Source organism: Barbus barbus, assembly GCF_936440315.1.
Source record: "Barbus barbus genome assembly, chromosome: 45".
NCBI lineage: Eukaryota > Metazoa > Chordata > Actinopteri > Cypriniformes > Cyprinidae > Barbus > Barbus barbus.
Window position 1 is genome coordinate 3019956 of NC_136723.1, and position 12255 is coordinate 3032210.

A 12255-nucleotide genomic window follows, 5' to 3' on the forward strand; every position below is an offset into this window, starting at 1 on the left:
TGATGTTTAACACACAGTTATGTAGACTGTGATTTTAGACCAATGAGATTTCGAAGTGTGTGTACAGTAGCTTTCCCCATATAATTGCCACATAAGTAACTGACAGAATGCTTTGTCACTAAGGACAAAAACTCAGATTTACATGCAAAAGACTTTGATCCTAAGAGAAACAAGCTCTCTCATTTTCCTCTAACGTTGTGCAGAGATATCATTCAGTTTACAAATGACATTAGGACATGATTATGATGTAAAGGTGATGTTCTGTGCTGTTTACCTGCACATAGAGCAGGTTGAGCTGTACTGGGTCCCTGGAATCCACATTCTGGTCCGAGTAGAAGAACTTTCTTCTGAGAAGCAGCATCTCAGACTCCTCGACACCCTGCTCTCGCAGCGTTCGCCCATGATCCAACCAATTCACTGTTGAAATATAGCTCTGACATCAGTAAATCACAGTAAAGTTTCTCATTATCTTAAAAACCTTTGAATTTCTTTTCAAATCCAAAAATGTAATTATATGTATTTTTTAATGGACTAGCCAGAGCGCAGAGTAAAGAAATTCAGTCAACAAGAATCTAGAATACACGAGAATCTGCATTTTGTCACAATGAAATTCTCTTACAGTCAACAGGTTGAGAATATACTGTATGCATTGTTTTGAAGTCCTGCTAAAATAGCAAACAACATGCATCCATGTTTATTTTATTCATGGTAAGCAGGAAGCGACATACACTCATCATCTGTGTGAAGTTTCTGTTTGAGCTTCTCCATTTTTTTGTCATCCCTCAGGAGGGTCTTGTCTCTTTTCAGTGTCCCCATGGTCTCTTCCTTCTTTTCTTCACCCACGTCACGCACCAGTGAGTACTCGTCATAGTTTGTGATGCCTGAGAAACCAGAAGTGTTTAACTCTCTCATTGCATTAAAACTGCTCCTCAAGGGTCATAATAGTTCAATTAAACCTCTAAATATAATTTTTACAGACCTCCATTAAGCATTGTTGCAGACCTCCATTCATAATCTTAAGTGCTATTGACTACGTCCAAATGTAGCTTTAGTAATCTGATCACAAAATGTTTTAGACCCTGCTTCCACCTATATTTAGCACTAACCAATTCTTATTGGATCATCAAAAAATATCTTTATACCAAGTGAAAACGGGGCCCATGTGACTGGATGACTATCCCATGTGGTCAGGTGTAGATAGAGAAAAACAGCGGTCCCATCACTGAACCCTGTGGTACCCCAATGCTGAGAGCACTCAGTGAGCACAGTGACCTAATCCAACTTGGTAAGACCTGTTATCCATGTATAATGTAAAACAAGAGAGATCTGGCCTAGAAATTACTAAAAAGCAGGCAAAATGGAGTTCTCGCTCCTCATTTGGACACTAACTTACCTATTCTGGCACAGATGGTCATGAGCATGTCAGTGACGATTTTTGAGTCATCCACCATGACTGTTTTAACAGTTCCATCCAACATGCGGATCTTCAGGGGTCTCTGTTTCTTTTTGTACTCCAGAGTGTCCTAAAAAGTGCATGTTCTTGTGAAAACTCCTATATAAATCCCAGCAAATTATGTTCAATATTATTATCTGCTGTAGCTTAAATAAGTATCAGTTTTTAAGGACTGACTATCACTTTGATATAATTTTAATATAACACTGATTTTACAAATAATATTGTCATTTACATTTTATCAGTCAATACACTGGAAATCAACACTTGAACCTGGTTTTACCAGTAACAGATGCTTAAAAGTGTTAAATTTCAAAGTGTTGATTTCAAATACACATATAAAATGTAATTTTCCTCAAGACAATCCCAATGAAAATATAGAAACAATGGGCATGAATTTCACACTTGATGTTTTATTCGAAATATTCTAGACTCACCCCATTTCTCAGCATGTAGTAGTCCAGGGCTTTGCCTGCTTCCAGCCAAATACCTTTCTTTGGGTCCTCATCTGATAGGAAGAGGCCATAGTCACTGGCTGCAAGAAGACAGAAGAGTTTGCATTTTTTCAGATTGCATTTTACAACCTGATAAGACTGTCAAAATCAGAAGGTGCATTGATTGAACATTTCCCAACATTTCCTGAATTAAAAAAATACATGATTCCTAATGCTTATGTGCAGCTTATTGTTTTAGGGGCCTTTCACACGGAGCACATTTTTGCATTTAAAAAAGCCAGCTGTGTCTAGAGATGTGTTTTTTTAAAAAGATGAACTATTTTTAATTTGGAGCGACACATTTTTAGACCATTGTGTCAAGCGGTGCTAAACAACCAAGATGCAAGTGCAATGGTCAAAAATTTCTGTCTAGTGCATGTTTAGATAGAAAATGGAAAAGCAGCACATTCTGTTGCATTTTGTTTTTTTTGCCCTTTATGGAAGTTGGCAATATAAATTACCATCCACTTCTATTGTGAATGAGTAGATTTGAAATGATCCTTGTCTTTTAAAAATAAATTACTATAGCCTTGGAATTACGTGAGGGTGATACAATTGTTAACTTTAACTTAGAACTCAATTCAGTATTCGATAGTTTTCTGCGATAGCTTTCTAATGTTTATTTTATTTGCATCTTTGTTTTACTGTATTAATTTGAGCTACTTACTAACTTTTTTAGAGTTACTTTCATGAAACTTGACTATTTGTTCATATGACTGCTTACTTGTCATTAATAATGTTTGAACCAGTAGTTGTTGCTGTGGTAATGAAATGGGAAACAAGAACTGTAAAATTTCCCAGGTATCTAAAGTTCTAGTCAAAAAAAACCTTATTTATTAGAAAACAAGGTTACAAAACAAAGAAAACAATTACTTATTTTTATTTTGTGGCAGAGCCACTGTTTCATCTGGGCTCGTAGAAAAAAAAATTAAATCCTTATCGCTTAGCCCTGCATAAATGACATGTTTTGGAATTTTTAAAAAACAGCTACTGTCGTAAATTTCAAGTACTAGAGACACTATTTGGTTTCCAAAAACTTTGATTTTCTTCCTTAAGTGATAAAGTCAAGTTAGAAAATACAAATTGTTTTACTTAAAATTAGGCCCAGATTACTGCTCAGTTTATGAAACACTTTGAGTATAATTTTCATTGGTGATGCCAAGAAAGATAGGGATTAGATAGTGTCCTCCAAATGTAATGCAGCAACACTGAGAGACGAGCTATTTAAGACCACTACACATTCTACACATAAGCTGCGGAGTTTGGACGAAAGCAGCCTGTCAAACAGACGAATGACTCACAGGTTAAGACAAGTATGTAGAGCGGTACTGAGGACTATTACATAACAGCTGGGACCCAGCCGCACCCTGATACAGGCCCATTATAGCGCCGCAGCACAAACTAGATTTACGCTTGATTTCTGTGGTATGTTTTGGCTTCTCTGGTATTTTTCTCTCTCTTCACTCTTTGGAAGGAAGAGAATTTGAGTGGAACAAATGCTAAAAAGGGAAACCAAAATCAGAGATATTATGCTGGGATTTTAGCCCAATATGGATAATTTGACTAGGGCTGCTGCCCATGACAGCTGTAGGCTATGTATTAGGTTTTTATGAAATGTGGGAGAAGTTATTAAATGTGGGATAGTGGAAGATTAACAGTAAATGACAAATTGATGTTACGGATCTGATTTTAAGCCAAAAATGACGTGCAGTAAAAATAACAAAAAAATTCTACAAGTATCATATTATCTAGTGTAACATCAGACGTGACACGATGGCACAGCATGTGATGAAAGTTATCTTTTGAAAGTTAATCAGTTTTTGTACTAACGAGCTGCGATGGTGATATGTGACGAGCGACGGTGGATTCAGCTCAATGATTTTCTCAGGTACTTGTGTGCTCTGTACAATAATAATATTGTTAAATTGGAGATTGAATATCATTTTTGCATGCCTTTATAGCCATTATGAAAGGAACAATGGATAAATTAACAGATCTTGAAAATAATTTAAAGGAAACCAACGTCCAAACTGTGCTCAAACAAGTGTATTCTATAACAAAAATGGTTAGTCACCAGGTATGTATTTTTATTAACGTTAAAATAATTGGTCACACTTTATTTTAAGGCCCATTTCTCACTATTAACAAACCATTAATTATGACTTTTGCCCCAGTAAACTCCTAATTTGCTGCTTATTAATATTTAGTGCAGCAGTTGTTAAGTTTAGGTTTTGGGTAGGATTAGGGATGTAGAATTTGGTGATGTAGAATATGTGCTTTATAAACAGCCAATATGTTAATAATAGGCATGCTAATAGCAATTAGATCATAGTGAGAATTGGTCCCTATACTAAAGTGTTAGAAAATATTTTACTTTATTATTAATTTGATTATGTGGAAATATGATATAAGTTAGTAATCGTGCTTTACATTTTTACAGTTGATCAATCTGTCATGAGCTGTGAATATTTCAGCCATCAAATGTTTAACGCTTTCATTCACATGAGAACTTCCAATGCTTTTTGTCTGAATTTGGCACTTTTCAGGTGTGGGACTCACGCTGGCCGAGCTGTGCTTCTGGAACTCTCTCCCTGATGATGCGACAGGCGTCGTACACCACAGTGGAGGGCTCGAACTGCATGGTCTTCACCACATTCCCCACCCCGATCTTCAGCGACAGCGCCACCATGACTGACACTACGGGACTGTGCCACTGCTACTCCTGCAAAACAAACACCACACAAACTCTCAACTCTCTTTTCAGGCTAACAGGATGACATTATTGATGATTTAGACCAGGGGTGTCAAATAAGTTCCTGGAGGGCCGGAGCCCTGCAGAGTTTAGATGCAACCCTAATTAAACACACCTGATCCAGCCTCCAGGAACCGAGTTTAACACCCCTGATTTAGACTATCTAATGTTAACTTCTTGATTAAAGCATCACAGAAAAATAGTCCTGATATTTAATTTAATTCACTAAATACTTAATTTTTTTTTTTTACAAGTTTAATACATTGTTATGTAAAATACATTGTGTTTTCTCACACTTTTCTGTTGTTGATGCAATTATGCGTGAGAAAACGACACAGAGAGGCTGAACTTCCCTGTTAGAGTGGGATTTCACTCTAAGATTTTACCAGAAACAAGGAACAAAGTAAGTCCTTTTTCACTTTTACTTAAAGATCTATTTTAAATACCAGTCAAGTAAGGTAAAAGCACACCTTCACACGATAACTCCTACATGAAAGTCCACTAATAGTACTTTAAATTACTCTGCTCTGTTTGCAAGAAAACAAGTCTGTGCGTCAAGAGCAAAACAAGATGCAATCACATAAATGATACCACAACAGAGAATCCAAATCAGCAAGAACATCAGAGAGAGAAAACAAGAGTCTCCTACATGAAGTCAATGTCAAGTAAAATACAAACACTCTATGTTAAAGAAATAAGAAAAATATTCAAAAAGCCAAACTGCTCCCTCAGAAGTTTTGTGTGTTTATCTTTTCCATATCCTTGCTTGTACATCCCCAAGAAAAAATCCCCAGCTTTGGGAAAACACCTCAGTGAAGCAGAGGAATGCTGGCAAAGACTAAACAACAGCAATATGGGATATGAGCTATAATGCATCACATTCGATGGAAAATGTGAACTATGATGAGAAGAAGATGAGCTGTCATTGGAAGAAGAAGAAAATATAAAGGAGTAGATGCAAGAAGAAACAGAAACTACTGTTATAGCAAGGAAGGAACGGGACAAACACAGTACTCCTGCACATCCACATCACACAGAATCTATAAAAACAGGAACCAATCATTGGTTCCTGTTCCACCAATCAGAAACTAAAATAAAGAATTCTGGGAGAAAAAGATAAAATTATACCTATATTCATCATTCATAACTATATTTTTCATGACCATGATTTAGTATTAGTATTAGCAAATCTGCATGTTAAATATCTTCAGCAAAAAAAAGAAAGAAATTGAAATGTTTATATACAGCTCAGCTTTAATTCGAATTTTGAGTTGATTCTTAAATAAATTTGATTAACTGATTCGTTATTAAACAAACTTTATATTTTGTTGACTATTTGTGGATTTTCAGGGCAAAGATGACAAAAATGTATTTATTTTCTACAAATTCATTATTTAAAGCTGCTGTAAATGTTGTCATTTTGAGCCTTAATGAGGTCACATTAATTCTGATTGTGAAGGCTACAGTACATCACATAATACTTACAAACTGTTTTATTTATTGATTGATTCATTCACTTTTATATTGCTTGATATGAGCCCTTTAAACCTTTATCAGATGCTCATTTCCTGTAAGGTTAACCTAAGAACAATGTCACACATCTAGTGTGAACGGCAGTGTTGAGGTCAGCTGTGTTTATAAGCTATGCAGAGAATGGACACACATTCCTGAGGAGGGTGAGTGTGTGTGTGTGTGTGTGCTCTCATAGGGAGATCATTACACAGTCATCTCTCTGGGGAAGCATTCCAGCTGCCCGATCCGAGCCGTGTGTCTGTGTTTTGGGGGAGGAGCTGAGGAGGGACACTTCTCCACATACTTCCAGCATTCCCTTCATAGTCCAGTGTAACACTCCCACCAAACCAAAACAAGTGAAGGAAGAAAACAATGCAATTCTTATAGAACAACGTACTCCACTACGGGCGAGTAAAACACAGCTACTTGACTAGTCTGTGTTAAAGCTGATAAAAAATATGCATGCTAATAAGCAACTTGTTCAGAGACCCTAAAATAAAGTGTTCCCGAACATTGACTTTTGGTCAGGCATCTTTAGCAGCGTCTCACACAAGAGATGCCGATCTAAAAATGTGCCGCTCAAGTTAAAGTTTTAAAAGACGTTTGCGTTTTTTTCCATTCCACTGGGCCTCGCATTTTAACCACACAAATTTTGTTAGAATGACCCCTATAACTGTACATACAGACAAACTAAACAAAACATTATGCCTGTAGTGATACAATGACAATGATAAAAGCAACTGATCTAAATCTTTTCTGGTAGTAGGCAGCACAAACAAAGAAAAGGGAAGTAGCCGTTCATACAGCATGTGTTGAAAAGTTGTCTTTCTGCATGCGTATAACAATTAAAAAGCACAAAAGGAATGCAAAACAGTGTCCTTTGGATGGTCCTGGTCTGCTTCAGTTAAACTGATGAGCTTGATTGATGTTTGACTGATTGCTGTAGGCCAGTGACAGGCTCATGTTCAATGATATGGAAACAAATCAAACTCTATATTGATCACTCTTTATAAGTGAAGTGAAGTGAAGTGAAGTGAAGTGACCCATACTCGGAATTCGTGCTCTGCATCTAACCCATCCAACGTGCACACACAGCAGTGAACACACACACACACAGCAGTGAACACACACACACCGTGAACACACACCCGGAGCAGTGGGCAGCCATTTATGCTGCGGCGCCCGGGTAGCAGTAATATAATATATATATAATATAATATAATATAAATCATGTGCTTTTATCTCCCGCAGTAATGTCTTCCAATTATCTTTATTTGGAGAATTTTTTCAACAAATGTGATTCATCAGCATATCATGTAGGCATAATTATTTATCTAATTATAAAAAAGTATGGTCACACTTCAAGATCTAATTATGCTATAAACAAACCATTAACTATGACTTTTGCTTCAATAAATTATGTAATAAATATGTTAATAATAGGCATGCTAATAAACTACTAGTTAGTTACCAAACGTATCTATTGACAAATACTAAAACAAGTCTGACAGTTTTCCTGATAATATCAGCATCTTCACATGAGTTTTGACACATTAAATGGTTTAATTAAACAGTTCAAAAACATTTTTTGTGAGGTTACAGCTCAATTCCAGGAACAACGTGTGTGTCTGAACTGAAGGAAACGAAACAGCTGAACAAGGAAATCTATTAATGAAGAGCCCTCTGGGTGTGTTTGTGATGGCTGAGCAATAGACCTGCTATTTACCTTTGGTTGCATTGATTCTATTTGTGACCCTGGAGCACAAAACCAGTCATAAGTAGCACAGGTATATCTGTAACAATAGCCAAAAATACATTGTATGGGTCAAAATGATCCATTTTTCTTTTATGCCAAAAATCAGGACATTAAGTAAAGATCATGTTCCATAAAGATATTTTGTGAATTTCCTACCGTAAATATATCACAACTTAATTTTTGATCAGTAATATGCATTGCTAAGAACTTCATTTGGACAACTTTTCTCAATATTTAGATTTTTTGCACATTCAGCTTCCAGATTTTCAAATAGTTGCATCTCGGCCAAATATTGTCCTATCCTAACAACACATACATCAATGGAAAGATTATTTATTCAGCTTAATCAAATAAAAAAAACTGACCCTTATGACTGGTTTTGTGGTCCAGGGTCACATTTGTCATTTAATGCCATTAAGAAAGAGCAGATGCAGGTTCATTTAATAGAAAGCCAAAACTGCACGTAAGTAATAGACGGACTAATATACAGTGTATTTAAATCCTCTATCACTAGAGGGAGAAAAAAGCAAGTGGACAAAAACCCTGGTCCAAAATCAACGTGAGGTTGTGGTATAGTCTATTTTACGGCCTCAGTGAGAATCCTGTACTTAAGGCAGTGACCTTGACCCAACTGAAGAATGCAAGAGTCCCACACACCCAGCACCCGCTGAGCTAGAGTTACACACGTCTACATCAGCCGTTATACTGATGTTTCCACACACGTGAAAGTGCCATTTACATTCACTTACATAAGCCAGCTTCAACGCTGCATAAAGTCAAAGGCAATGCAAAGTACATCAGCAGCAAGACAAACTGTGGTTGTGAAGTTTATTTTTGCTTCATATACAAACTCTGTCTATGCCTCTTTTAATAGCGTCACATGTCTGAAGCTGGCACGATTGATATTTCAACTTTTTCGATAAATACCAGACTCGAAACAGCATTTATTTGAAACATTTTGAAACGTAACTGTTTTTACTGTCATTCTTGATCAATCCTGTCATCCTTGCTGAATAAAAGTATAAATTTCTTTCTTTCTATTCTATTCAATATTACGCAATAGGAGTGTTTCTGTCATACATTACTAGGGTTGGGCATCGTTTTGATTTGAACGATTCTGATTCCGATTCTTCCTTTCGATTTCGGTTCTTTTCGATTCTCAATTCCGATTCTTTGTGGGCTGGAGTCAAAACATGTCACAGGCTCATTTGATTTCACAGAGGATAATTTTATTTTGATTCAATATGAGTTTTAGTTTTAGGAGCTGCAGCCCATGTAGGAGAAAATTACCACATATGCGGTAACTTTTCTGTGGCACTCTTCCACTTTCTCCGCTGGCATTTTCCCCTGCTTTGCTGCCAATGGAGTTTCACAACGAGTCTCCACCGGTTTAGCATTAGCAGCAGTAATATTAGGACTGCTACTAGCGTGGGCAATTTGCATAACGCTACATTCATCTACGAGGGAAAAAAAAATATTTCAGTAACGTTGTTGTTCACCAAATTTGGTCAAGCGCTTTATTGTTGTCACTTATCTGATTGTTGTGACGAGGTAACGTTACTAACGTTGGTTAGCGCAGGGTTGCCCAAGGAGGACGAGACAGTGGACCTGCGCAGCACGTCAAACACGCTACACTCCTTAATTTGTACATCATGTAGGTGTTTCGTCATATTCGTAGTGCATCCTCCCGTGCAAGATATCATTTTGTCACATGTGTTGCACTGTGCCGACCCAGGCTTTTTTAGTGTGAAATAAAGCCACACTTTTGAGCGCCGCTTACCGTGCTCCATAGCTGCAACTGAACAAGCGCGCGGCAAGCACTTCCGGAAATACGGTGGCCACAATGGAAACCAAAACTTGCGCGTTTGGAACCGATGATCGGAATCGAAAACAAATTTTAGAAACAATTCCAATGGCATCGTTATTTTTTTAACGGTTCCAAGTTGGAACCGGTTCTCGATGCCCAACCCTATACATTACACAGTATCAGAGCTATAAACCTTTATTTTGCACAAAGACCTACAAGTCTCCATAGAAGCAGCCTAAGCAGGTCATCACCTCACCTTAAATTAAAGTGAAGCAGATTTTCACAACAAGTCTTTAACAACCTAGAATAAATGAATAGAAATGATGATTCTGTCTGAGCTATGTGTTTTAAAACGAGCACGCACTAGTGTAAACTGAAGTCTATTTGAGCTTTATTAAAATTATTTGTACTGATGTATTGTGTTGGCTATATTTTGTTCCTTTGTGCAGTGGCTCAGGAGATGAGTCTTTGAGTCTGTATACATGTCAACAAGCTGAAAAAAATAAAACTAAAGTTTTTTAAGATAATGTAATCTTGTTAAAACTGGTTTCATAAAATTGGTATCGAAAAAAGTATCGTTCAGGAACCGGTATTGAACATTTTTGAACGATACCCAGCCGTATATATGATGCTGCAAGTCTTTTTTTTTATGATGCTGCAAGTCATCTCCGGTGTGGAAATGTTATGACGTTTCGAGAAACAATGAAAAATTCGCTATATGTCGTGTATGTTTTGCATGATAATATCTGACCCTGGACCACAAAAGCAGTCTTAAGTCTTTAACTTTAAAGGCAATTTTCTCAGTATTTTGATTTATTTGCTCTCTCAGATTCCCAAATAGTTGTATCTCAGCCTAACAAATAGTCCTACCCTAACAAACCATAAATCAATGGAAAGATTATTTATTCAGCTTTCAGACGATGTATATATCTCAGTTTCGATAAATTGACACTTATGGCTGGTTTTATGGTCCAGGGTCACATATGATGAATGGATGGTTCATTTTTAACAGCAGATTCAATGACGTTGGAGCTGATTTGCGCATCACTGCATGCATCTGCGGCGCGTTACGGCTCCACGGGCACCGGAGCTGATCGCGGCCGCTCTATGAACATTTATTTATAAAACAAAATATCTTCTTTGGCCATATTAGCCTACCCAATGGCATTAAAAGAGGCTTTACTCCTTTTAAACTTTATCTGGAATGTCACCGTTTCTGTCACTGCAACTTCCCGATCAGGTGAACACACACAAATTAAATCGTCTGCCTAATGAAAAAATGAATTTAAAAACAATTTAGTTAATATTGCATCATTTATGATTTATTTTATCCACCCGCAAATAATCATTTTTTTTTATTACCCGACCCGCAGATTTATCCGCAGCGCCACTCTGTTTTGTTCTTTCAGTAGTTTAAATGTTTCGATTTCTTTTTTCCTCTTCAGTCTGATATTGGACAGTATTAAACCTTACATCAGACTTAGCACCTAGAGATGACCTCTACAGCCAGGACACTTAGATGAGCCCCAGAGACTGATCCCCAGTGAAGACCCTGTCTCTAATTCCCCGTCTAAATACTGTAAAGCTGATATAAAGCCACCCAGCTTTATATCAAGCCGATGTAAAGCTGCTTTGACACAATTTACATAGTTGAAAGCGCTATAGAAATAATATTGACTTGACTTATTCCGAGGTCACCGTAGCCACCAAGATCCAGACTGTATCCAGATCAGATGGTGGATCAGCACCTAGAGATGACCTCTTACAGTCCTGCCTGTCAGCGGAGATCAGGACACCTAGATGAGCCCCAGAGACTGATCCCCAGTGAAGATCCTGTCTCCTAGACGGTCATCAGGACAAGACCACAGGAGCCAGATGAGTCCTTTGTACAAACTGCTGGTTTGTTTGGCCAGAAGAGAACTGCCCCCCCGACTGAGTCTGGTTTCTCCCAAGGTTTTTTTCTCCATTCTGTCACAGATGGAGTTTTGGTTCCTTGCCGCTGTCGCCTCTGGCTTGTTTAGTTGGGGACACTTCATTTCCAGCGATATCATCGACCTGATTGCACAGATACTATTTAAACTGAACTGAGCTGGACGATGACATAATTGAATTCAATAATAAAATGCCTTGAAAATTGAGTGTTTAATCTTGTCATTTTACATTATTGACACTATTTTCCTATTTTGATATTGGAAAGTTGCTTTGACACAATCTGTATTGTTAAAAGCGCTATATAAATAAAGGTGACTTGACTATGTGACAAGGTGTATAGTAAACAAGCTAAAAAAAAAAAAAGTTTATATAAGCTGTCGACCCAAAAAACGAGCGTTTAAGGACACAAAAGTAGAGCGCATCACGTCATACTACTCTGAGAACTACGCCCACTGGAGGGAAACATAATCGGCGACAGGAGCCGTTCGTTATCTTTAACCATGTCAAAGAATTATTTCACCACCCTATGTGAACCTGAGAGGAGGAGAT

At 37.4% G+C, this 12255-nt stretch overlaps 1 protein-coding gene across 1 annotated transcript in view; it reads right to left on the reverse strand.

Moving 5' to 3' along the window:
* Window positions 1–12255, reverse strand: part of LOC306864179 (talin-1-like) — a 105645-nt gene that overhangs the window by 62071 nt on the left and 31319 nt on the right. Inside the window, exons 2-6 of the mRNA XM_079407940.1 lie at window positions 4507–4669; window positions 1891–1988; window positions 1394–1523; window positions 729–881; window positions 275–417 (exon numbers count right to left, since the gene is read on the reverse strand). Coding sequence (XP_079264066.1) covers window positions 275–417; window positions 729–881; window positions 1394–1523; window positions 1891–1988; window positions 4507–4636 — 654 coding nt within the window. The 5' untranslated portion in view covers window positions 4637–4669. The remainder of the gene's footprint in view (window positions 1–274; window positions 418–728; window positions 882–1393; window positions 1524–1890; window positions 1989–4506; window positions 4670–12255) is intronic.